General features: G+C 37.2%; 1 protein-coding gene and 1 pseudogene across 2 annotated transcripts in view; one reads left to right on the top strand and one right to left on the bottom strand.

The window, feature by feature from the left end:
* FBXL2 (F-box and leucine rich repeat protein 2) overlaps positions 1-25,660 on the bottom strand; it is a 114,512-nt gene that overhangs the window by 40,475 nt on the left and 48,377 nt on the right. Inside the window, 3 exon segments of the mRNA XM_082411866.1 lie at positions 2,240-2,334; positions 8,004-8,078; positions 8,328-8,382. Coding sequence (XP_082267992.1) covers positions 2,240-2,334; positions 8,004-8,078; positions 8,328-8,382 — 225 coding nt within the window.
* Positions 11,251-24,302, top strand: LOC309637378 (large ribosomal subunit protein eL31 pseudogene; annotated as a pseudogene). Its single transcript has one exon. The product of its transcript is annotated as a large ribosomal subunit protein eL31 pseudogene (transcript).

Genomic DNA, 25,660 nt, shown 5'->3' with positions numbered 1-25,660 from the left:
GTTTCTTAAAAAGTTAAACACACACCTACCAAATGATCTAGCCATTCCACTCCTAGGTATTTACCCAAGAAAAATGAAAGCATATGACATACAATGTCTCGCACAAAAATCTTTATAGCAGCTTTATGTGTAATGGAGAAAACTGGAAAAAATCCAAATGTCCGTAAACAGATGAATGAATAAATAAATTGCATTATATCCCATACAATGGACTACTACCCATCAATAAAAGGGAATGAACTACTGATACACACAACGTGGATGACTCTCAAAACAATCATGTTAAGTGAAAGAGCTCAAGCAAAAAGGAGTACGTACTGTATAATTACATATAAAATTTTAGAAAATGCAAACTAACCTATAGTGACAGAAAGCAGATCAGGGGTTGTCTAGAGATGAAGCAGAGACAGGAGTGGGAGGAAGGGAGGGATTACAAAGGCACATGAGGAAAATTTTGTGGGACATGAATACATTCATTATCTTAATTACAGTGTTAGTTTCAAGGGTATATTTATATGCTAAAATGTATCAAATTGTATACTTTAAAGATGCACAGTTTATTGTATCTCAGTTATATCTCAATATAGCTGTTAAAAATCCATAGGACTTCATATATAATGATGGAGCAGGAGTTACAGAGAACATACATGCAAGATCCATTAGAACCGAATTTTAATCGATTATAATTACTACTGTATCTCCAGTGCCTAAATCAGTGCCTGGCATAGTAGAGGCTCAACAAACGCTTGTAAACAAATAACACCCACTCACACCAAAACAACAATACACACGCAGGGGCAGGATAGAGGCCAAAGTTGGTTCTAGGTGATTACAATCAAAAAGTGAAGGCAAAACAAAATTCTCTCTGAATCATGATCCTGTGATTATGCTTATAATTATTTCTCACAGTAATCTGGCCTCACATATTAAAACTTTATATAGATATTAACATAGATTTCTGTTCTAAAATTTATGGTAAACCAATAACATTCTTAGCTTTACAGGATAGTTCTGCTATAGTTTCACTTTATAGGATAGTTTTTTCCTCATCTTAGCTCTATTCCAAGTGCCAAGATGAGAATGTGTTTCTCTGATATTCCTCACTGACAATCTATATCTTCACATTTATTTTAGTTTCTTTAATGGAACCACTATTAGATTTATGTTCTCTATTACAAGTCGTCTTAGGACCTATCCGGTACATTTAAGCTTCCTGTTAAAGCAGAATCAATCTATTCCACTGGTTTACAAAGCTTTTGAAGTATCAAAAAATTCTGATGATCTGAATTGATTAAAAAAAAAAACCCTGTGTTCCATAACACAGAGGGAATGTTTTGATCCTTAAAAGATATTGATATTATGAATTGATTTTCTTAGCAATGGTGCAGCAGATGTTTCAATTACAAATTCTACTGTCTGAAATCACTGTACACTGCACATTCTTACTGGAGGTCTGTGACTGATTATACTGTGCTATGCTTAAGTCTCCAAGAGGCAGTCCGTTCCAAGATTCTAGTGGCAGTGTGTGTTCTAATTTAGCCAACCTCAAGCAATACAAGAGGCCACAAGGATAAAGACAGAAAGGTATTATGTCCTGTCTCCAGAAAAGCTCAAAGCACATGCCCTTAACAGTGGAGTGATAACATTTCCAATAAATAATGGCTATCCAGTAAGAGGTGGGCAAGCATTTGGTTGCATAGGGATATCCAACTATTAAAAACTATTATAAAATGAATGTGATAATCACATCCCATTATGGTTAAGCAAAATCCCAGGTTATGCTAAGGAATTTTTTGAAAGAATTATTTTGTTAATTAGTATCATTTATACAAGAAGGTAGCCACGATTATGAGAAGGAACCTAGGAAGATGGGAAAGTGAAGAAGGGAAGAGAGGCGAACTAATATCATAATATGATTATGTGCCAAGTACTACATACGTGTTACTTCATGTGATACCCAGGACATTCCCATGAAAGAGCTATAACTGCCTTCTCTTTCCAGAAGAGACAACTGACAACAAAGTGTTTGTCTCAAGGTCGCATCCCTGACAACACTGGAGCTCGGTTTCTAGGTCAGGCCTGTTGGCTCCAAAATCATGATATTCTCACTACTCTATGCAAATTACCATAGAAAGATTTTAACAGAAGAAAAGCAAATAATATGCTTGGTTTATTTTTGCTGATGGAAATGTCAGCTACAAGCTGCCACGATAGAGTGAGTCACGGTGGACTGACTTACTTCAAGGAGGAATCTCCAACGCCAATGCAACCTCGCAAGCTGAGCTTCCTCAGGAATCCACCGCATCGCTTTGAGATGTTTTCCACCACTCGACCCTTCAATGGAGAAAGTTGGAAAAATTCTTGTTTCATGCTGCTTATCTAACAGCAAAATAACCTGAAATTTAGGAACTGAATATGTATTTCCAGGTGTAATAGAAGATATTTTGTAACATTCCTCCAACATCCCACTTCTGCTCCTCGTGTATAAAGGGGTTGCAAGCACCGAAAAAATGTTTTCAGTGAAAACATTAAGTATTTTTTTTAAATCACACACTATTTTTTGAAAGCCTTGACTTGGAGTTAGGCCTTCCCTAGCCAGGGCTCATGGCTACTCCATCAATTACAAGGCTTTTTGAGGTCAAGCTTTTTGGGAACACTGCTGTGCTGGGAACACAGAGATCTAAAACAATGTTGCTCAAAAAAAGAAATTCTATTTTAGCTAAACATTACCACTCTAAAAATTTGAAGATGTATCATAAAATCTACTCCTCATTCTTCTTAGCAATCCCCTATTTAAACACATTTGCTTTAAAAATGGGAACTTTGGCTGGTACTGGCAGATACATTAGAGGAGGAAAAAAGAAAATGAACACTGATTAAGCACTTCTACTTTTTCAGGCATGATTTTAACACCTTCTTGTACCTGCTATGGCTCATTTAATATTCACAACAACCACACGGACTACCGCTCCACACTGAAGTAAGGAAGAGTGTATGTATGGAATACAGGAAATCCCTTAGGATATCTCTTAGTATTAATATGCCCTCTGATTAAAGTCAATGGAAAACTAAAAGCCAATCCAAGGAGACTACTCATGGCTTCAGGAATGATGGTTTGGGTCACTCTACCAGGTAAGGAACCACGACCAGCTGAGGTGCTTGCTGAAGACAAAGAGAATACAGAATGGGAAGCCGAAGGTAGTTATAAATACCAACTCTGACCACATGAGCAGTTACAGAAATTAGGACTATAATTGTCATAAGTATTTTCTCCCTATTTTATTATGAATGCATGTGTGTGTGTGGTACAAATATTTTTTTCCCTCTCTTATCCCCTTATCATGTGACATAACATGTACTGACTTTATGTCATAAGTATTTAAGTACTGTCAATTCTACATCAAAGTATTTAAGGCACAGAATATCAAGAAGAGTGAAATTGACTCTAGGACTTTACCTCCTTTTCTGAGGAAGGGCTGAGTGTCATTTTGGTTGTATGCTGGATAGCTGTATCATATTAGGTGGCATTATGACCTTTGTTATCGTCTTTATTTGGAAATTAAGTATGGTTTAAGGACATGCCTATGGGTGCCAAGTTGACAACGGGTGAACTTATGATGATTAATTTTATGTGTCAACTTGACTGGGACACAGGGTGCCCAGACATTTGGCCAAATATTATTCTGGCTGTGTCTGTAAGGGTTTCTGGATGAGATTAGCATTTGAATCAGTAAACTAAGTAAAGCAGACTGCCCTCCCTAGTGTGGGTGGGCCTCATCCAATCAACTGAAGACATGAATAGAACAAAAAAGGCTGATTAAGAGAGAACTCCTGCCTGACTGCTGAGCCAGACATTGGTCTTTTCTGGCCCTTGGACTTGGACTGAAACATCAACTCCTCTTGGATCTTGAATCTGCCAGCTTTCAGACTGGAATTTACACCACTGGCTCTGCTGGTTCACAGGCCTTCTGATTCAGACTGGAGCTACATATCAGCTCTCCTGGGCCTCCAGCTTGCTGACTGCAGATCTTGGGACTTCTCAGCCTCCATAATCACATGACCCAATTCCTTATAATAAATCTGTATGTCTATATTAATATACACACTTTTTTTTAACATCTTTATTGGAGTATAATTGCTTTACAATGTTGTGTTAGTTTCTGCTGTATAACAGAGTGAATCAGCTATACGTATATATATATATCCCCATATCCCCTCCCTCTTGCATCTCCCTCCCACCCTCCCTATCCCACCCTCCCTATCCCACCCCTCTAGGTGGACACAAAGCACCAAGCTGATCTCCCTGTGCTATGCGGCTGCTTCCCACTAGCTATCTATTTTACATTTGGTAGTGTATATATGTCAATGCCACTCTCTCACTTTGTCCCAGGTTACCCTTCCCCCTCCCTGTGTCCTCAAGTCCATTCTCTACGTCTGCGTCTTTATTCTTGTCCCGTCCCTAGGTTCTTCAGAACCTTTTTTTTTTTTTTAGATTCCATATATATGTGTTAGCATACGGTATTTGTTTTTCTCTTTCTGACTTACTTCACTTTGTATGACAGTCTCTAGGTCCATCCACCTCACTACAAATAACTCAATTTCGTTTCTTTTTATGGCTGAGTAATATTCCACTGTATATATGTGCCACATCTTCTTTATCCATTCATCTGTTGATGGACACTTAGGTTGCTTCCATGTCCTGGCTATTGTAAATAGTACACATGTATCTTACTGGTTCTGTTTTTCTGGAGAATCCTGACTAATACAGATTGGATCCATTATCTTCATTTTTCAAATAAAGAAATTAAATGGTTAAATTGCCAAGGTTACACTTTAGTGAGTAGTAGAATTGGGGTTTATAACAGGTTTAACTGACTCTAAAAGCTGTATGTTCTGCACAATTACCACCTCCACAAGGGAGAAAACATTGAAAAGGCCATTTTGTTTCATTTTTAATACTTATTATCCTCACTTTATAAAACAGCAATCTTGACACTGAACTCTAAGCACTAAGAATTCACTAGGACACATCAAACCACAGTATCACAGAAGCAGGGCTCACACATATTATATCTGGCTAATAACTTAAGTTGAAAATCCAAACTCTGATATTGCTGGCGACTTTATCTATGCTTTCTTGAGTCTTATCTAAGTTAATAATTAGTTTTTGAACCAAAACTCCAGACACCTATAAAATAAATTTCTGTCAGTGGGAGGAAAAACATTATGACTTGGAAATCCAAGATAAATATTTAAGTACTAAATAAAACAGCAAAAACAACTCCACACCAATGTCTACAAATAGAGCACACCATCTATTTTCTCCATTTCAAGTTAGTCACGTTTATAAAAACTTCCTATTCTTCCTTTTCTGGAGTAAAAGTTTTTGTACTGGAATAAAAAAATTACATTCAGAATTTTCTGTTCCACTGTTTCCAACTTAGAGAAAAAAATGAGTAAATCCTTTTCAAATGCAAATGACACTGTGTAACATCTATTAGATAGTATGTTGTAGGTATGCATTTTAGAAAGAAGGGCTTTACAGAAAAATAAGGCCTAATGGAGAGACCCTTGGACTTATGAGTTTTAGATAACATACTAGGTTATTTCTCATTTTTGGCCTCACAGAATCTTTAACGACCATGAAGACTAACAACAAAATGTTCAACTTTTAAAGGCATGGAAAATGCCTACACATCAGGGAAACCACACTTACTTAGGAGAGAGTGATGCTCAAGGAGAGGCCCAATGCACATTAGTCACCTGCATGTGCTATTCTGTCTTTTCTTTGAAATTCAAGTCATGAAACCCACTGTTCAAGGTACCTACTCTCTCTTCTTACTAGGTGAGTGACCTCAGGTAAGTTACTCAAACTTTTTGTGCCTCAGTTTCTTCACCATGGTGTTTCTGGGAGGATTAAATTAATTAATATACAAAAAATGCTCAGAAGAGTGCCCGGCACACAGTAAATACTCTTAGTCCTGATCCTTGGCACCTTCTCTCTTCTCTCAACAGATCCATAAATCCATAAATCCATAAATTTTCTTTCGTCCCAAAGAAATGAATTTGAGACCATGAGTTTATCCATGGGATGCTTCCCAGTATAAGCCTCCAGAGGGTCCTGTTAGTGTCTACGGGAGGCCCTACACTTGGTTCAGAATCCAACCTGGATTCAAAGTGGTAGCCCAAAGGGGGAACTAAATAGTATTAGACTATATTTTTCACATGTAGTTCTCTACATAACTGGTAAACCATAAACTCGTCTGTCGTTGGTGGAAGTACTCAAGTACTTCTGCAATGTGTTTATATAGCTGTAGTCAGCAGTCAGCTAAAATTATGAGATCAAATAATGCACAAGGTAATGATATTTACTTGAAATAGTTTTTTTTTTTTTTTTTTTGACCGCACCGCACTGCGCGGCTTGCAGGATCTTAGCTCCCCAACCAGGGATCAAACCCGCATGAAGTCTTAACCACTGGACTGCCAGGGAAGTCCTGAAATAGTATTTTTTAATATTTGAATTTAAAAGTTGTTTATGTGCACTCCAAAAAGCTGTAGTTTGGGAAAATCATCAAAGAAAACTGAGGAGACAATAAAAAAACCACAGAAAAAATTTTTTTACAAAATTTTTTTAAAACAATGACTCTTTGGCCAGAAGAAATGACCACAATTTTTGGAATTTAATGTTCTTCTCAACATCACTAAGTAACACAATGAACCACGAACTACAGATTATCAGTTTGAAGGGGAATTACATGTCAGCATGTTTGGGTAGGGCACTGTTGCAATCGTGAAGTCTGGAAAGTGCATTAAAGAATTCCTGATTCAGGGACCAGAGTCCAAGCCAGGAACTAGAGCTTATCTTTCCAGGGAGCGTGAGAAGCCCTGAGGCCCCTGCCAGCTTCCAAGCTCAGAGCACAGTAACCTGAGCAGTGGGAAATGCTGTGCTCAGCCCCACTGGTTTGAGATGGGACCAGAGCCTGGCAAGCAGCAAGTAACCGAGAGAAGGAGGTGAAGGGCCTCCACCACTGGCCATTAGTTCTTGTAGGTAACACCAGCTTAAGTGAGTCACAGGAAATTGTTTGGGCCCCTCTCACTGTTAAACACATTCATTTCCTTATCCATTAAAAAAGATACAAAGCATATACTTCAATAAAAACAAGTGATAAACATGCTATGTGGGTAACTGAATTAAAATACAATTCCACTACTGTAACTGAGTTGGCTAAACTAGAAATCAATAAGGTTTTACTAACATTGGGTAGATAATAAACTTCAACATCCCCAGACCCTTAAAACAGCACTCTCAACAATTACTATGTACAATGCTCTTTATTACTTCCCTGTTTCTTTTTGGTTATAAATTGGTATTTAATATTAAAGTTGTTTTAAAATAAACTTTTCTCATTTGATCTGGTTTCCCACTCTTAAATGAGGATATTTACATATTTCCAAATAAATACACTAGAATCCTGGAATTATAAAGGCTCTAAAGATTATTTCACTTCTTCATTTTATAAATAATAAAAATGAGGCACTGAGAGAGTAAATGTCTTAAGTGGCTGAGCTGGATTTATGTCTCTTATCTCCAGCCTCATTCCTGAGTCCCTGCTTCTGCCATTTCTCCATTCTTGATGCTGAATTAGAATTCTCAATGGAGTTTTCAGATCAATAAATATGTCAAGAGTCTCCTAAGATTAAAGCATTGAACCAGGTGTTAATGATACAGCTGTGAGGCTTTGAAAAGCTGAGTGGTAAAACTTAGATTATAAACATGATCAAGGGGGAAAAGTAAAAGTCTGTTACTGATAAAAGTAAAAAGTAAAATGCAAACAGAATTTTGGTCTTGAAGTATGCAAATATCTTCCAGGTTTTTTTCCTCTCTATTCCACCTTGGCACCTTAATATTAAATCTAAATGCAGCAAAATAAAAAAGCAGGAAAGAGTGAGCAGTTTACTTATCTTTTAAAAAAAGTCTTTTGTCTAAAACAAGGTTAACTTACCTCTACATCTGTTTGAAAGTTAAAAAGGTCTATTCTTTGCCAGTTGCTTCCATCCAGGGCTAAGATATTCCAAGCCTGGGAGGTTGGGAGAGATAAGGGTGAAAAAGATACATTTATTGAGACTGTTAAAAGAAAGTCTTGATTCAACCTTTATATTTCCAAATGTTTATTCATGATAGACATTAAGCTGATCATCAAATGTGGAATTATGATAACATTGTGTTATGTTACATATAAAAGCTGACATTTTAATTTTTAACTTGAACTCATCCTCATTCTAATAAAACTTGTATTTCTTGATTACAAATTTGGTTAATACTCTACCTTGGAAATCTGTGCACATCGGCACAAAGTTACTATATCCAAGAAGGAAAATATTCTAGGAAGGAAGGGAAAAAAAGCACAAAAATGAGATGGTGTTAACATTTTAGAATATTTATAACTTGAAAGGTAAAATCTAATGCGCCATATGGATATTCATAACTTTTTCAAGATTCCTCAATTCGTAATACACAAGTGCACTATAATTGTTCATCACTACTATGACATATTAAATGTTTGCACATTCCAAAGCTGTTTTAGACGCACTACACAAATCCCCTTAAACCAGAATTTATTAAACTTTTATTTCCCTTGTTCTAAGTCATGGACACAGAACAGTAGATCATAACCTGTTCTATTCAAAGACCAATCTCTCGGGACTTCCCTGCTGGCACAGTGGTTAAGACTCTGAGCTCCCAATGCAGGGGGCCTGGGTTCAATCCCTGGTCAGGGAACTAGATCCCACATGCATGCCGCAACTAAGAGTTCACATGCTACAACTAAGGAGCCGGTGAGCCGCAACTAAGGAGCCCACCTGCCACAACTAAGGAGCCCGCTGGCCGCAACTAAGACCCCGTGCAACCAAATAAATAAATAGATGAACACAGCATCAATCAGTGAGCTGTGGGAGACAACTTTAAAAAAAAGGAAAAAAAAGACCAATCTCTCACCACCCAGGCATTGAGCCTAGTGAGGGCTAAATCATTCTAATTCCTATGCCCCTAACACACAGTGCAAACCCCACTTTTGGTGGTAGATGCACGAAACAGGCTCAGGTGCCTGAGCCTCAAATAACACGGCCAAGAAAAGCTCAACAATAAAACCCTTTCACTTTTTATCTATTTGTTCACAGGGCAGAAAGATGGAGCTCATTTCCTGAGCAAAAGCCAAGAAGCTACAGAAGATGGGAAAGATGGGGAAAAAGAAAAGCAGAGAGAAGCAAACAAAAGCTCAGTTGACACCTGTAGTCCCCCAGTGGAAGCAGTAGCTGCCAGCATGGCAGGGTCAGAGGGAGGTCCTGATATTCTGGTAGTGGAGATGAGTTGCTGATGATAGCACAGTGGCAAATAGCTGTGTGTGCCTCAGCGCTCCGCAGTCACAGCTGAAAACAAAGAGCAGCTTTCCTGACAGACAAAGAGTGGATGGGGATGAGGTCAGGGACAACAATAGGGTCTCAATCCCCACAGTACCGGAAGGTAAATATGAGAGTCTGTGCCTGTGTGTGGGGAAGGGGAAATGGCAAACAGCCACCTAAAAAGTTCTCCAAAATTCTTCAAAGGTAACAATCAGCAGTGTGTGGAAAATCCATGGGCTTGGAGAAGATAGTAGATCCATAAAACACCAGAGCACTGCACCCTACTATAAAGCACCCACAGGCAGCACCATGGGGCCAGTGACAGTGTAGATACTGTTCTACAATATGGGCTCCAATCATTTTCTAGAGAAAAGCAAAGGCAGAAGCATAAGGGCTGCACTGATCTTAAAAGACTCAATGGAACTTTGTACATAGGAAAATGCTGACGGCTGAAAATGTGTACTTATATATATTAAACATATTTCAGGGTGTCTGCACATCTACATTGCTTCTGTGGTAACACATCTTGCCCTACCACCACAAATGTCTGTGTTCTGTGCCATACGACCATTCCACAATGAGCCACAACTGATCGTCAGCTCACGAAAAGACCAAGGACCAGATAGAGAAATGAGTATGGTACAGTAGAATCATATCACACACTGGCATTGGGTTCTAAAGTACAAGCTGAAGGTAGAAAGGAGTTAACTAAGTTTCCCTTGAAAATCCCTCAAGAATGTACCACCTTGGAGACCAACATACTCTATCACCTCTCAGTAATAATAACAATACTGATAATCATAGTTACACTGATTATGCACTTACATGTGCTAGCTGTCACTCTTTAATTGTCACAACAATGCCATGAGGTGCTATTACGATCTCCATTTTACAGATAGGAACACTGGGCACCTGCCAAGGCCACACAGATAGGAAGAGCAGAGCCAGAATTTGAACCCAGGTAGTCTGGCTTGAGAGCCCAAGCCCATGACCCTACACAAAGTGCCCTAGAAAGTTTAACACAGCTGTTGTTCCCTCAGGATTAGACTAGAATCTATTTCTGCAATTGCACAGCAGATGAAGCAGTCTGTGTTGAGTGAGCATGCTGTATGGAAAACATGTTTCTTTCCTTCTTCCTCCCCTTCTTTCTTGATATCATGTCTTTCTTTCTCTATGGCCAAGCTGCGTGGCTTGTGGGATCTTAGTTCCCTGATCAGGGATCGAACCCAAGCCCTCGGCAGTGAAAGCACGGAGTCTTAACCACTGGACCTCCAGGGAATTCCCAAAACATGTCTCTTTAAACACTAGAATCACACTAACTCAAACAAGATGCTCACACACTTGGACACAAGTGAGAATCAAGTGAGAATCAACAGCTGGAACACAAGTTTACATTTCTCATCTCATGCTTACTACCCAACGTTATGATTACTGAATGAAAAAGTAGATTGCCTTCATTATTTACATTATCCCCCCACACACACACACAGATACTTGAATGTGCACAAGTTAAATAGGCATGATAAGGGACTTCCCTGGTGGTCCAGTGGTTAAGACTCTGCACTCCCAATGCAGGGGGCCCGGCTCTGATCCCTGGTCAGGGAACTAGATCCCACATGCATGCCGCAACTAAGAGTTCACATACCACAACTAAGGAGCCCACCTGCCACAACTAAGACACAGCACAACCAAATAAATAAATTTAAAAAAAAAATTTTAAATAGGCGTGATAAGATTCCAAACTGCCAAACTAAGCCAAATTCCCAAATCATGTTCCAATGAATAAAATAAGCACCCTGAATGACAGAGCCTGGAACATTGGCATAAAATAAACACCCTGAATGACAGAGCCTGGAACATTGGCAATAGAAACAGAGATAGCTAAAGGAATAAGAGTAGTCAGAAATCAGGTTCTGGCCCTTACAAAACTTTTTTTTTTTTTTCCTGGAAATTGCTTCCTACCTCAAATGTGTTAACTTCACCCTTCATTAGAAAAGCACTAAAACTGCAACTTGGTTATAAATAAATACACACAGGGGTATATAGGAATGGATGTACTTCTGGACTTTGTATTCTGCTTCACTGGTCTGTCTGCCTCTGTGCCAATAAGACCCTGTTTTAATCATGAAGCTTTAAGCTCTTGATATCTGGTAACGTTAGGCCCAACTTTGTTTTTCTTTTGTTAAAAATATTTATTTACTTACTTACTTATTTATTTAGGCTGCCCTGGGGCTTAGTTGCGGCTCATGGCATCTTCACTGCAGCATGTTTAGTTGCGGCATGCAGACTTCTTAGTTGTGGCATGAGGACTTCTTAGTTGTGGCATGTGGACTTCTCAGTTGCAGCATGCGTATGGGATCTAGTTCCCTGACCAGGGATCAAACCTGGGCCCCCTGCGTTGGACCACCAGGGAAGTCCCCAACTTTGTTTTTATTCATCAAAATTACCTTGGTTATTCTCGGTTACTCTTTTTTTTTTTTTTTTAATTTCCACTTATGTTTTAGGATCAGCATATCAATTTCCACAAGAAAACTTTATAAAATTTTATTGGAATTATGTTGAATTTATAGAAACTTTGGGGAGAATTGAGATCTTGACAATATTAAGTCTTCCAACCCAGAAACATGATATACTCCATTATTTATTTAGGACTTCTTTAATTTCTCACAGTAATTTTTGTAGTTTTCCACATAGATGTTTTGTTCATTTTTAGATTTTTCCCCCTGGTTATTTGATGATGTTACTATTAAAATGGAATTTTTTAAATGTCATTTTCTAATTGTTGCTAGTATATATAGTTAACTTTCATATACTACATCTTGCATACAGAAACATTTCCAAGTTCATTTATATATTCTAGTGATTTTCTATAAACAAAATCAATACATCTGAGAATAATGACAATTTTCTTTCTTCCTTTCCAATAATTATACTTTTTATTCTTTTTCTTGCCTTACTGAAGTGGCTGTGATCTTCTCTAGTACCAATAATTGTAATGAAAGACATCTTTTTCTCTTTCCCATCTCAGAAAAAGCTGTCACTCTTTAATCACTGATTACAATGTTTACTATAGGGCTTTCCCCCTGCCTTTTTAATTTTCTAAAGTTACTTTGTTACACGCTATAAAATACCTCAGCTTTGCACATGCATGGTTTTAACAACATCTCTTTAACATTTGCTTATTTCCCCTTTTAAAAACGTATTAAATATAAGAACAGATAGTACATAGAGTTCCCATATATTACTGCCATTTTGAGAAACACATAACACACACACACAGTTTCCCCTATTATTAACATCCTGCATTAGTGTGGCACATTTGTTACAATTAATAAACTAAGATTGACACACTTATTAACTAAAATCCATAGTTTATGATAAGGTTCACTCTTTGTATTGTACTATTCTATGGATTTGACAATATATCCACCATTATAGTATCATATAGAATAGTTTACCACCCTAAAAATCACCTGTGCTTCACCTGTTAATCCCTTCTATCCTCCTCATGAACCTCTGACAATGACTGTTTTTTTTGGGTTTTTTTGTTTTTTATAAATTTATTTATTTTTGGCTGTGTTGGGTCTTTGTTGCTGCACACGGGCTTTCTCTAGTTGTGGTGAGCGGGGGCTACTCTGGTGCGGTGTGCAGGCTTCTCACTGCAGTGGCTTCTCTTGTTGCAGAGCACCAGCTCTAGGCACACGGGCTTCAGTAGTTGTGGCACACAGGTTCAGTAGTTGTGGCTTGTGGGCTCTAGAGCACAGGCTCAGTAGTTGCGGTGCACAGGCTTAGTTGCTCCGCGGCATGTGGGATCTTCCTGGACCAGGGATCAAACCCGTGTCCCCTGCATTGGCAGGTGGATTCTTAACCACTGCGCCAACCAGGGAAGTCCCGACTGATCTTTTTAATGTCTCCACAGTTCTTCCTTTTCCAGAATGTCATATAACTGGAATCATAAGTATCATAAGTAGCTGTTCACATTAGCCTCCTTCACTATGCACATGCCTTTAAGGTTCCTCCATGTCTTTTAGTGGCATGATAGCTCATTACTTTCTATTGCTGAACAATATTCCACTATATGGATGTATCACTGTTTAATCATTCATTTATATGACAGCTTGGTTGCTTCCAGGTTTTTGTTTTGTTTTTTTTTTTATTTTTATTTATTTATTTATTTATTTATGGCTGTGTTGGGTCTTCGTTTGTGTGCGAGGGCCTTCCCCAGTTGTGGCAAGTGGGGGCCACTCTTCATCGCGGTGCGTGGGCCTCTCATTATCGCGGCCTCTCTTGTTGCGGAGCACAGGCTCCAGACGCGCAGGCTCAGTAATTGTGGCTCACGTGCCTAGTTGCTCCGTGGCATGTGGAATCCTCCCAGACCAGGGCTCAAACCCATGTCCCCTGCATTGACAGGCAGATTCTCAACCACTGCGCCACCAGGGAAGCCCTGGTTGCTTCCAGTTTTGAGTGATTATGAATAATCTTGCTATAAACATTTGTATGCAGGTGAATATGTTTTCTACTCAGTTGGATAAATACCTAGGAGTGTTGAGTGCTAGATCATGTAAGTTTAGAAGCTGCAAAATTGTCTTCCAAAGTGGCTATACCATTTTGAATCACCAGCAATGAAAGTTCCTGTGCTCTGAATCTTGCCAACATTTGATATTGTTCAATTTTAAAATTTTAGCCATTCTAATACATGTACAGTGATATCTCATTGTTATTTTAGTTTTCAATTCCCTAATGACATGATATCAAGCATCTTTTCATATGCTCATTGCCATCTGTATATGTTCTTTGATGAGGTGTCTGTTACGACCTTTTGCCCATTTTTTAAATTGGTCTGTTTTCTTGTTGGATTTTAACTGTTCTTTGTATATCGTGGACATCCATCCTTTATCATACATGCCTTTGCAAATATTTTCTCCCAATCTGTGGCTTGGCTTTTCATTCTCTTAACAATGTCCTTCTCAGAGAAGAAGTTTTTAATTTTAATAAAGTCCAACTTATCAATTTTGTCTTTCATGGATCATGCTTTTGAGGTTTTATCTAAAAACTCACTGTCAAACTCAAGGTCACCTACATTTTCTCCTATGCTTTCTTATGAAAGTTTGATAGTTTGGGATTTTACATTTAGGCCTATGATCCATTTTGAGTCGATTTTTGAGAAAGGTGTAAGGTCTATGTTTACATTCTGTTTTTGCATATAAATGTCCAATTGTTCCAATGCCATTTGTTGAAAAAATATATATTTTCTCCATTAAATTGCTTTTTCTCCTTTGTCAAAGATCAGCTGACTTTGTGTGGCTCTATTTTTGAGCTCTCTATTCTGTTCCATTGAGCTGTCTATTCTTTTGCCAACACCACACTGTCTTGATTTTTTTTTTTTTTTAAGATTTATTTATTTATTTATTTGGCTGCACTGGGTATTCGTTGCTGCGTGCAGGCTTTCACTAGTTACAGTGAGCGGGGGCTACTCTTCATTGCAGTGTGTGGGCTTCTCATTGCGGTGGTTTCTCTTATTGCAGAGCACAGGCTCTAGGCGTGTGGGCTTCAGTAGTTGTGACACACGGGCTCAATAGTTGTGGCTTGTGGGCTCCAGAACACAGGCTCAGTAGTTGCGGTGCAAGGGCTTAGTTGCTCCATGGCATGTGGGATCTTCCCGGACCAGGGATCGAACCCATATACCCTGCAGTGGCAGGCGGATTCTTAACCACTGCCACCAGGGAAGTCCCTGTCTTGATCTCTAAAACTCTAAACTAAGTGTTCATAGGTCAGTAGTGTCAGTCCTCCAACTTTGTTCTTCTTCAGTAATGCACTGGCCTTTCAGAGTCTTTTGCCTTTCTATACAAACTTTAAAATAGATTCGTCAATATCCACAAAATAACTCGGTGGTATTTTTTATCAGCATTGTGTTGATTCCATAGATCAACTTGGGAAGAATTAACATTTTAACAATATTGAGTCTTCTTACCCATGAATGTGTAACATCTCTTCACTTATTTAGACCTTCTTTGATTTCTTTCACTGGAGCTGGAGTTTTCATCATATAGATCTTTTGCTAGATTTATACCTAAGTATTTCATTTTTTGAGGCTAATGTAAATGGTATTGTTTTTTATTTTAACTTCCAGTTGTTCACTGCTGGTGAACAATACCAGAAATGGCAATAGGAAAGCAATTACCTTCTGCATATTAACCTTGTATCCTGCAACGTTATATAACTGCTTATTAATTACAGGAATATTTTGTCAATTCTTTTGGATTTTCTACATACACAATCATGTAATCTACAAACAAAACCAATGTATACCTTCCCAATGTATACTTCTTCTTTTCTTTTCTTACTTAATTGTATTAGGTAGTACTTCAGCAGTACTGTGATGAATAGGAGTAGTAAGAGGGGACATCATTTTCTGGTTCCTGATCTTGGGGATAAAGCAACCAGTTTCTCACCGTTAAGTACACTGTTAGCCTTAGGGGTTTTTTGTAGATATTCTTGATCAAGTTGAGGAAGTTCCCCTCTATTTTTGGTTTGATGAGACTTTTAATCATGAATGAGTGTTAAAATTTGCCAAATACTTTTTCTGCATCTACTAATATGACCATATGATTTTTTTCTTTGTTAGATCATCGATGTGATTGATTATGTTGATTTTTGAATGTTGAGGCATCCTTGCATGCATGAAATAAATCCCACTTGGTTATAGTGTATAATTCTTTTTTATACATTGTTCAATCTGATTTGCTAACTTTTTTTGAAGACTTCTGCATCTATGTTCATGAGAGATATTGTTCTGTACTTTTCCTTTCTATAATGTCTTTTTCTGGTTTTGGTATTAGGGTAATGCTAGCTTCACAAAATAAGTTAGGAATTATTCTGCTTCTATTTTCTGGATGACAACGTAGAGAATTAGTATCATTTCTTTCTTATGTTTGGTAGCATTCACCAATTAAATCATCTGGGTCTGATGTAGTAATTACATATATGTAATTGTGTCTGAAATGTCTGAGAGTACGTTGTAGACACGATGTTCATTTACCCCTAAAATACTCAAGTACTTCCTAAAAACAAGGACGTTCTTTTTCAGAAACACAGTACAATTAACAAAACAAGGAAAACTAACACTGACACAATACTATAATCTATAGATCTTATTCAAAATCTGTCAACTGTCCCATTAATGGTCCTTAAAACAAAAGAAAAACTTTTTTTTCTGGCCCAGGATCACATATTGCATTTATTTGCCACGTCTCTTTAGTCTCTTCTAATCTAAAACATTTTTTCAGTCTTTATCTTTCATGACTTTGCTACTTTTGAAGCATATAGCCAGTTACTCTGTAGAATGTTCTGCCGTGTGTCTAATATTTCCTCATGATTAGACTCAGGTTATAATTTTTGTCAGGAATGCCACAGAAATGACATTGTGCTCTTCTTGTGCATTACATCAGGAGGCATATGGTGGACATTTGTCCTATTAGTGGTGATGCCAACTTTGATCACTTGGTTAAGATGATTTCTGCCGGAGTGCCCCATTATAAAGTTACATTTTTTCCCTCTGCAATTAATATATATCTTGTGGGAGATTAGTTGAAACTATGAAAACGTTTTGTTTCTCAAATGTCGTACCTTCACATATCTCATTATTTCGAAAACTGGTAAATAAAGGAAAAGAATGTCAAGCGTTTATCCTGCCTTTCTTCTATATAAACTGTAGCACTGTGTAATCAAACAGAAGTGAAGTAATTCTTTATAAAAGCATTCCATATCATATGATATCGTTTATACACGGAATCTAAAAAGAAGGGTACAAATGAACTTATTTACAAAACAGAAGTACAGTCATGGATGTAGAAAACAAACATGGTTACCAGGGGATAAGGGGCGTAGGGATAATTTGGGAGATTGGGATTGACATATACACACTACTATATATAAAATAGGTAACTAATAAGAACCTGTTGTATACCACAGGGAACTCTACTCAATACTCTGTAATGGCCTATATGGGAAAAGAATCTAAAAAAAAAAAAAAAGAGTGGATATATAACTGATTCACTATGCTATACACCTGAAACTAACAACACTGTAAATCAACTATACTCCAATAAAAATTTTTTTAAAAGCATTCCAACTAATAAATGAAGAAAAAGAATCAGAATAACATCATTTTGCAGCCCCAATAAGTTAATGATCTAGGCAATAAGCATACATAGATGCCAGCACAAAAAAAGGAAACCAAACATTGTGCAACTCCTAATAAAAGAACACACCACCACATAGTCTTACTAAAGGGATAGAACTGGAGTCTGATCAAATCTCTGGATCCAGCTATCAATTTCCAAGAAATACAGATAAAGGAAACATGCTGAAAGTGCACCATGAGGCTGCAATTAGCAAAACCCAGACTGTGGGAACTTCCACAATACATATCAAATAACCCAAGTTCTTCAACAGATAAAACGTGTAGAACAGAAAGAGATGGACAGGAGACCTGCTGATTATCAGAGACTTAAAGATTTATTAAATGAGCAAGACTAGCTATTTTTTTCCAACTGGAGCCCAGCAGGATGACTCCCGCAAAGAAGGGTGGCAAGAAGAAGGAGGGCCGGTCTGCCATCAACGAGGTGGTGACCACAGAATACACTATCAACATTCATAAGCACATCCATGGAGTGGGTTTCAAGAAGCATGCCCCACAGGCACTCAAAGAAATCCAGAAATTTGCCATGAAGGAGATGGAAACGCCAGATGTACGCATTGACACCAGGCTCAACAAAGCTGTCTGGACCGAAGGAATAAGGACTGTCCCATACCGTATCTGTATGCGGTTGTCCAGAAAAACGTAATGAAGATGAAGATTCACCAAACAAGCTCTATATGTTGGTTACCTATGTACTTGTCACCATTTTCAAAAATCTACAGACAGTTGATATGGATGAGAACTAACAGCCGATTGCCAAATAAAGTTATAGAACCACCAAAAAAAAAAAAAATGGGCGAGACTAAACTGTAATGACTAGGGATGCACATATGGATGATAGATCTATAAAGAAATGAAAATACAGTGATAGCTATAAAAGTCAAGAAAGTGTTACTTCTGGAGAGGGAAGCAGTTATCATTTGGATGAGAAATGGAGGTGCTTCTCTGGTGACTGGCAAAGTTTTATTTATTGACCTAAGTGATGGCTAGGGTATTTGTCTAATATTTGTGTTTTGTGTGGTTCTCCAACTATATATTATACTTCATAATAAAAACATTTTTAAGAAAAAAAAGTTTCAAAGAAGCAATAATGGAAATTGATAAATACTTGAAACTGAATAGTAAAAACAAACACTAAACTTCAAAACTTGTGAAATTCAACAGAAGTAGAGCTTTGAGACTATTGCTCAAAGAACTTATCTATTGTTAGATGAGGGAGCTGAAAAATAACGAGCTAAATGTCCAACTTAGGTAAGCTAAAGAAAACACAGTTAACCCAAAGAAAGACAAAGAATGGGATTTAAAAAGCTAGGAGTGGAAATTGTTAAAAAAGAAAACAAAGAAAAAAATAGAAAATAATAAAACCAATGTCATCAAGAAGACAAGAAGATGTAGAGAAAAGGGAACGCTTGTACACTGTTGGTGGGAATGTAAATTAGTTCAGCTACTACAGAAAACAATATGAATGTTCCTGAAAAAATTTAAAATAGAATTACCATATGATTCAGCAATTCCACTTCTGGGTATATGAAATAAAAACACGATATTGAAGAGATATATGGCCTCCCATGTTTATTGCAGCATCATTTACAAGAGCCAAGATATGGAAACAACCTAAGTGCCTGTCAACCGATTAACAGATAAAGATGTGGTAATACTTACAATGAAATATTACTCAGCCATGAGAAAGAAGAAAATTCTGCCCTTTGTGACAACATGGATGGATTCTGAGGACATTATGCCAAGTAAGATATGTCAGAGAAAGACAAATACTGTACGATATCACTTATATGTGGACCTAAAAGAAAGACAAACTCATAAAAACAGAGTAAAATGGTGGTTACCAGGGTCTGGGGGGAGGGGGAATAGTAGAGATGTTGTTAAGGATACGAACTTGCAACTAGTAGATACGTAAGTCCTAGAGATCTAATAAACAGTATAGTGATTACAGACAACAATACTGCAGTATTAAGACCAAACATGCTAGGAGACTAGATCTTAATTATTCCCATCACAAAAAATAAATGATAATTATGTGGTGTTCGTAGGTAGCTAACACTACAATGGCAATCATATTACAATATATAAATGTACCAAATCAACACGTTGTACACCTTAGATTTATACAATGTTATATGTCGAATACATATTTTTTTAAAACTGTTACCACCTTTGGAAACACTGGCTTTATCAAGAGCTGTAAAAATTTCTCCTCCTTTGATCCAGTAATTCCTCGTCAGGAAGTTATCATAAAGAAATAATTCAACAAAACAAAAAATTTTAAGTGATTATTTCAGCATTATCTAAAATTTTTAAAAAGCAACAAAAAGGTTAAGTAAATCATGACTTATAAACTCCATGGACTATTAAGCAGCCATGGAAGTGGTAATTATGAAAAGTATGTGGTAATAGGGGAGAGTAATCATTAAATGTTAGGTAGGAAAAAGCTCAGAGGAAAATGCTACGTTCCATGCACTTCCAACTAAGCACAAATAAATACATATATGGACCAAGAGAAGAAGGAAACTAAACTGTGCAAGATTTCCCGAATACAGCATGATTTTTTGCAAGCTGTTTCCTCTGCCTTGAATGTTTTCACACACACAGACATACATATGCACACACACACATATAAGTATACATTGAGATACATTCCCATATACAAATAAACATGCCCAATACACATACTCCCATACACACATATATACTAATGTACACAATGTTCTGGGCATAAAAACAGATACATAGATCCATGAAACATAATAAAGAGCCCAGGAACAAACCCACACATATATGGTCAATTAATTTATGACAAAGGAGCCAAGACATACAATGGGGAAAGAGCAGTCTCTTCAATAAATGGTGCTGGGAAAACTGGACAGCCATATGTGAAAGAATGAAACTGGACTCCTGTCTTACAACCACAAAAATTAACTTAAAATGGATGAAAAGACTTGAATGTAAGACCTGAAACCATAAAAGTCCTAGAAGAAAACATAGAGGGTAAGCTTCTTGACCTAAGTCTTGGAGATGATTTTTTGGATTTGACACCAAAAGCAAAGGCAACAAAAGCAAAAATAAACAAGTGGGACTACATCAAACTAAAAAGCTTCTGCACAGCCAAGGAAACCATCAACAAAATGAAAAGGCAACCTACTGACTGGGAGAAAATATTTGCAAACCATATATCTGATGAGTTAATACCCAAAATCTATAAAGAACTCATACCACTCAATAGCAAAAAAAAATTCAATTAAAAAATGGGCAGAGGATCTAAATAGACATTTTTCCAAAGAAGACACACAAATGGCCAAGAGGTACATGAAATATGCTCAACAACACAAATCATCAGGGAAATGAAAATCAAAACCACAGTGAGATAACACCTCTCACCTACTGGAACTGCTACTATCAAAAAGACTAGAAATGAGTATTGGCGAGGATGTGGAGAAAAAGGAACCCTTGGGTACTATTAGTGGGAATATAAATTGGTGCAGCCACTATGGAGAACAGTATGGCAGTTCCTCAAAAATTTAAAAATAGAACTACCATATGATCCAGCAATTCCACTTGTGGGTATTTATATGAAGAAAATGAAAACATAACCCAAAAGGTACACACTATCATGTTCACTGTAGCATTATTTACAACAGCCAAGATATGGAAGCAACCTAAGTGTCTATCAATGGATGAATGGATTAAAAAATGTGAGATACAGATATATATATGAAAATTATTCAGCCATAAAAAAGAATGAAATCTTGCCATTTGTGACAACACAGATGGACCTCAAGGGTATTATGCTGAGTGAAATAAGTCACACAGAAAGAGACAAATACCATATGATCTCACTTATATGTGGAATCTACATATGTGGAATAAAACAAAACTGAGCTCATAGATACAGAGAACAGATCTGTGGTTGCCAGAGGTGGTGGGAGGGTGGGCAAAATGGGTGAAGGGGGTCAAAAGGTACAAACCTCCAGTTATAACATGAATAAGTCATGGGGATGTAACATACAGCATGGTGATTATAGGTAATAACACTGTACTGCATATTTGAAAGCTGCTAAGGGAGTAAATCTTAAAAGTTCTCCTCACAAGAAAAAAAGCTCTGTAACTATGTACGGTGACAGATGTTAACTAGACTTATCGTGGTGATCATTGCGCAGTATGTACAAATATCAAATCATTATATCATACACCTATGTCAATTATATATATATATATATATATATATAATCTCAATTTTTTTAAAAAAAGATTAGATTTACTGTGTTATGCAACATAAAATCCAGGACAAACACAAGAAATTATAACATGTTTAAAGAACCTATATACACACTCAAGAGGGAGAGAACATGGCCCTAAACTTAGGGAAAGCCTTAGGTCGAACTAGGTAAAAGAAGGGGTAAGCAAAAGATTAGCACTTTCTGTATAAATAACAAATGCTGCAGAGGGTGTGGAGAAAAGGGAACCCTCCTACACTGTTGGTGGGAATGCAAGTTGGTAAAGCTACTATGGAGAACAGTATGGAGGTTCCTCAGAAAACTAAATACAGAATTACCATATGATCTAGCAATCCCACTCCTGGGCATATATCCAGACAAAACTACAATTCAAAAAGATACATGTACCCCTATGTTCATAGCAGCACTATTCACAATTGCCAAGACATGGAAACAACCTAAATGCTCATCAACAAATGAATGGATAAAGAAGATGTAGTACATATATACAATGGAATATTACTCAGCCATAAAAAAGGATGAAATAATGCCATTTGCAACAACACGGATGCAACAAGAGATTATCATACTAAGTGAAGTAAGTCAGAAAGAGAAAGACAAATACCATATGATGTCACATAAGTGGAGTCTAAAATATGGCACAAATGAACCTATTTATGAAACAGAAACAGAATCAGGGACAGAGAGAACAGACTTGTGGTTGCCAAGGGGGAGGGGAGGGATGGAGTGGGAGTTTGGGGTTAGCAGATGCAAACTATTATATATAGAATGGATAAACAACAAGGTCCTACTGTATAGCACAGGGAACTATATTCAATACCCTGTGATAAACCATAATGGAAAAGAATATGAAAAAGAATGTACACATATGCATAACTGAATCACTTTGCTGTACAGCAGTTAATTAACACATTGTAATTCAACTACACTTCAATAAAAAATAAATTTAAAAAAAAGATAGGCACTTTCAAGAAGGAGAGTGAATATGGGAGAGAACAAATTAGAGAATGACATTTTCAGGGACTGGAAGTAACTCAGAGTTGCCAGACTTACAAGGAAGTTGGAAAAGAGTGAGAGATGAGATAGAGTAAGAGATAATAAGTGGACAGTTCTGGGAGAATAATTTAAGTCATAACAATTTACGCCGACTTTACACTAAAGGCAACAGGCAAGGTTTTAAGGAGGAGAGAAGCAAAATTAGTAAGATAAAAAAGAAATTAAAAAATAGAAAATTGCAATAATAATCACAATAATAATAATCACAGTGAATAGAATACTTGTTTTAATCATTAAAACCCCAAATTATCCTCTTATAAAGATTATTAAATGGAGACACTATTTGAAAAAACTGGATGAAAAGATGTAGATGATACAGTAGTACTAAAAACAAGAAAGGGAAAGAAAACAACTCCTACAAACCAGTAACAACCCAATAAGCAAAAAATATATACAAGCATCTCACAGAAGAGGAAATACATGTGACTGATAAACATACAAATAGATGCTCAACATTACTACAATTCAGGGAAATTCAAATCAAGAGCACAATGAGATGCTATTCTATACTTAAGACATGTAAAAACACTAAATTTTTGAAAGGAACAACTCAACTGAGTCTCTTAGCCATTGTTCGTATGAACGCAAATTGATAAGACCACTTTGGAAAAACAAGATTACTATATGAAGTTAAATACTTGTACAGTCTATGACCCCCAGCAATTCCACTCGCAGCGAGTGGAATTTCATACATTTATTGGCCATTTGTATTTCTTCCTTTGTTCAGACCCTCTTCAAACTTTTTCTAAGAGCTAATCCACCTCATTCTTAATAATTTTTAAGAACTGATGTGTGTGTGTGTGTGTGTGTGTGTGTGTGTGTGTGTGTGTGTGTATGTTGAAGAAGATAGCCTGTGCTTATAATGTGTATTCGAATCATTTCACCTACCACTATGCTGTTTATCTTTGGTATGGTATATTTTGCCATATTTTACTATTCAAAGAATCAAACTTCCCAATCTTTTCTGTTTTAACTACTGAATTCACAGCTTTTAAATTAACAGGTCTCTAATATAACCCTCCAGGGATAAAGCTCTGGAGTAGAATGTACTAGTTCCATCCTTCCTATCTGTGGAGCTCTACTGGTGTTTCATGCCACCTGAGTGTAGATTTAAAAATCCAAAGGCATCATCAGAGTTCTAATGTATAAGCATAACCCCAACCGAGACTAAGGAAGATTTGCCTCTGCCATGATTTGGACTTAGATGTCAACCCTAAAATAGTACATAATAGTATACAGAGGAAGGGCCTTTAAGCTTCTGCATCTGATTTCAACACACATTAATTTGGTCCTGTATTGCCTCATGCAAGGTAAAAAATAAATAAATAAATAACAACAATAAAAATGAACAAACCAAAAAAACCTCTTTAACAAAAAAGAAAAATCTGCATAGATGTTTAAACATGAATTCGTAATATGTACCCCCAAAAGATCATCTTATCTGTTAGGCTGCCTTGGAATATATATAAGGCATCACAGGCAGCAGGAGGTGTAGGTACCAGTCCTTGAAAAAGTCCATGGAGTGCTGCAACCAACCAGCAGGCAAGAACACCCACTCAGAAAAAATCTATGAGTTTTTTTTTTCATCTGATCATCTTATTGCTAGTTTTAAGACTACCCAATATTATTAATTCACAGATCCCTTCTGTTACCCATTTCTAGTTTGTACTTAACAAGCTTTTACATTTGCTTTTTCTATCCTGCTTTCACTTATAAATTAAAAGATATTCGAGGGCTTCCCTGGTGGCGCAGTGGTTGAGAATCTGCCTGCCAATGCAGGGAACACGGGTTCGAGCCCTGGTCTGGGAAGATCCCACATGCCGCGGAGCAACTAAGCCCGTGTGCCACAACTACTGAACCTGCGCATCTGGAGCCTGAGCTCCGCAACAAGAGAGGCCACGATAGTGAGAGGCCCGTGCACCGCGATGAAGAGTGGCCCCCACTTGCCGCAACTAGAGAAAGCCCTCGCGCAGAAACGAAGACCCAACACAGCCAATAAATAAATAAATAAATAAAAATAAATTAAAAAAAAAAAAGTAGCGATGGAGGGAATGTCGCAAAAAAAAAAAAATCTTTAAAAAAAACAATGATACTCGAGTTCTCCCTCTCTATCCTTCACTCTCACACAGTTCAACAAATAGCTTGTAATTTTACTGTCATTTTATAATTTTCCCTAGCAAACTAGTAAAACTGCCAAATTATAGGTAATTATGTAGTTGATTCCATTTGCCCAAAATGATTAGCCTCACCTCTCCTGTTTGAGGCAATCAAACCTTCCTTCATCAAGCCAACAAATATGATCAGGATTTAATTTTGTCATGGATCAACATACTTTTTTTTTTTTTTTTTTCACTTTTTGGACATGCCGCACAGCATGTGGGATCTTAGTTCCCCCAACCAAGGATAGAAACCGCACCCCTTGCATTGGAAGCTCGGAGTCTTAACCACTGGACCGCTGGGGAAGTCCCCACATGCATTTTTTTAAAAGGAAAGAAAATTATACAGATAATGGTGATTTAGTTTTTTAAAATATGTCTAATAAGAGGTTTCTTTATTATTTATTACTAACAAGAGCCATGTCTTCTCAGAACGTTTTAAAATATTTACTGCATGTAGCGCTCCCTATTCCTATGAAGTTTACATGCATTTTCATTTCATCACTAGCGCCTGAGAGCAACCATAACAGAAGTAAAAACTTAAGGTCAAACAAATTAATATTAAAATTTATAATCTGAGTTGTGAGCCAATATTTGCT

This window comes from Balaenoptera physalus, assembly GCF_965194825.1.
Source record: "Balaenoptera physalus genome assembly, chromosome: 11".
In the NCBI taxonomy this organism is placed as follows: domain Eukaryota; kingdom Metazoa; phylum Chordata; class Mammalia; order Artiodactyla; family Balaenopteridae; genus Balaenoptera; species Balaenoptera physalus.
This window is presented reverse-complemented; position numbering and strand designations above follow the sequence as displayed.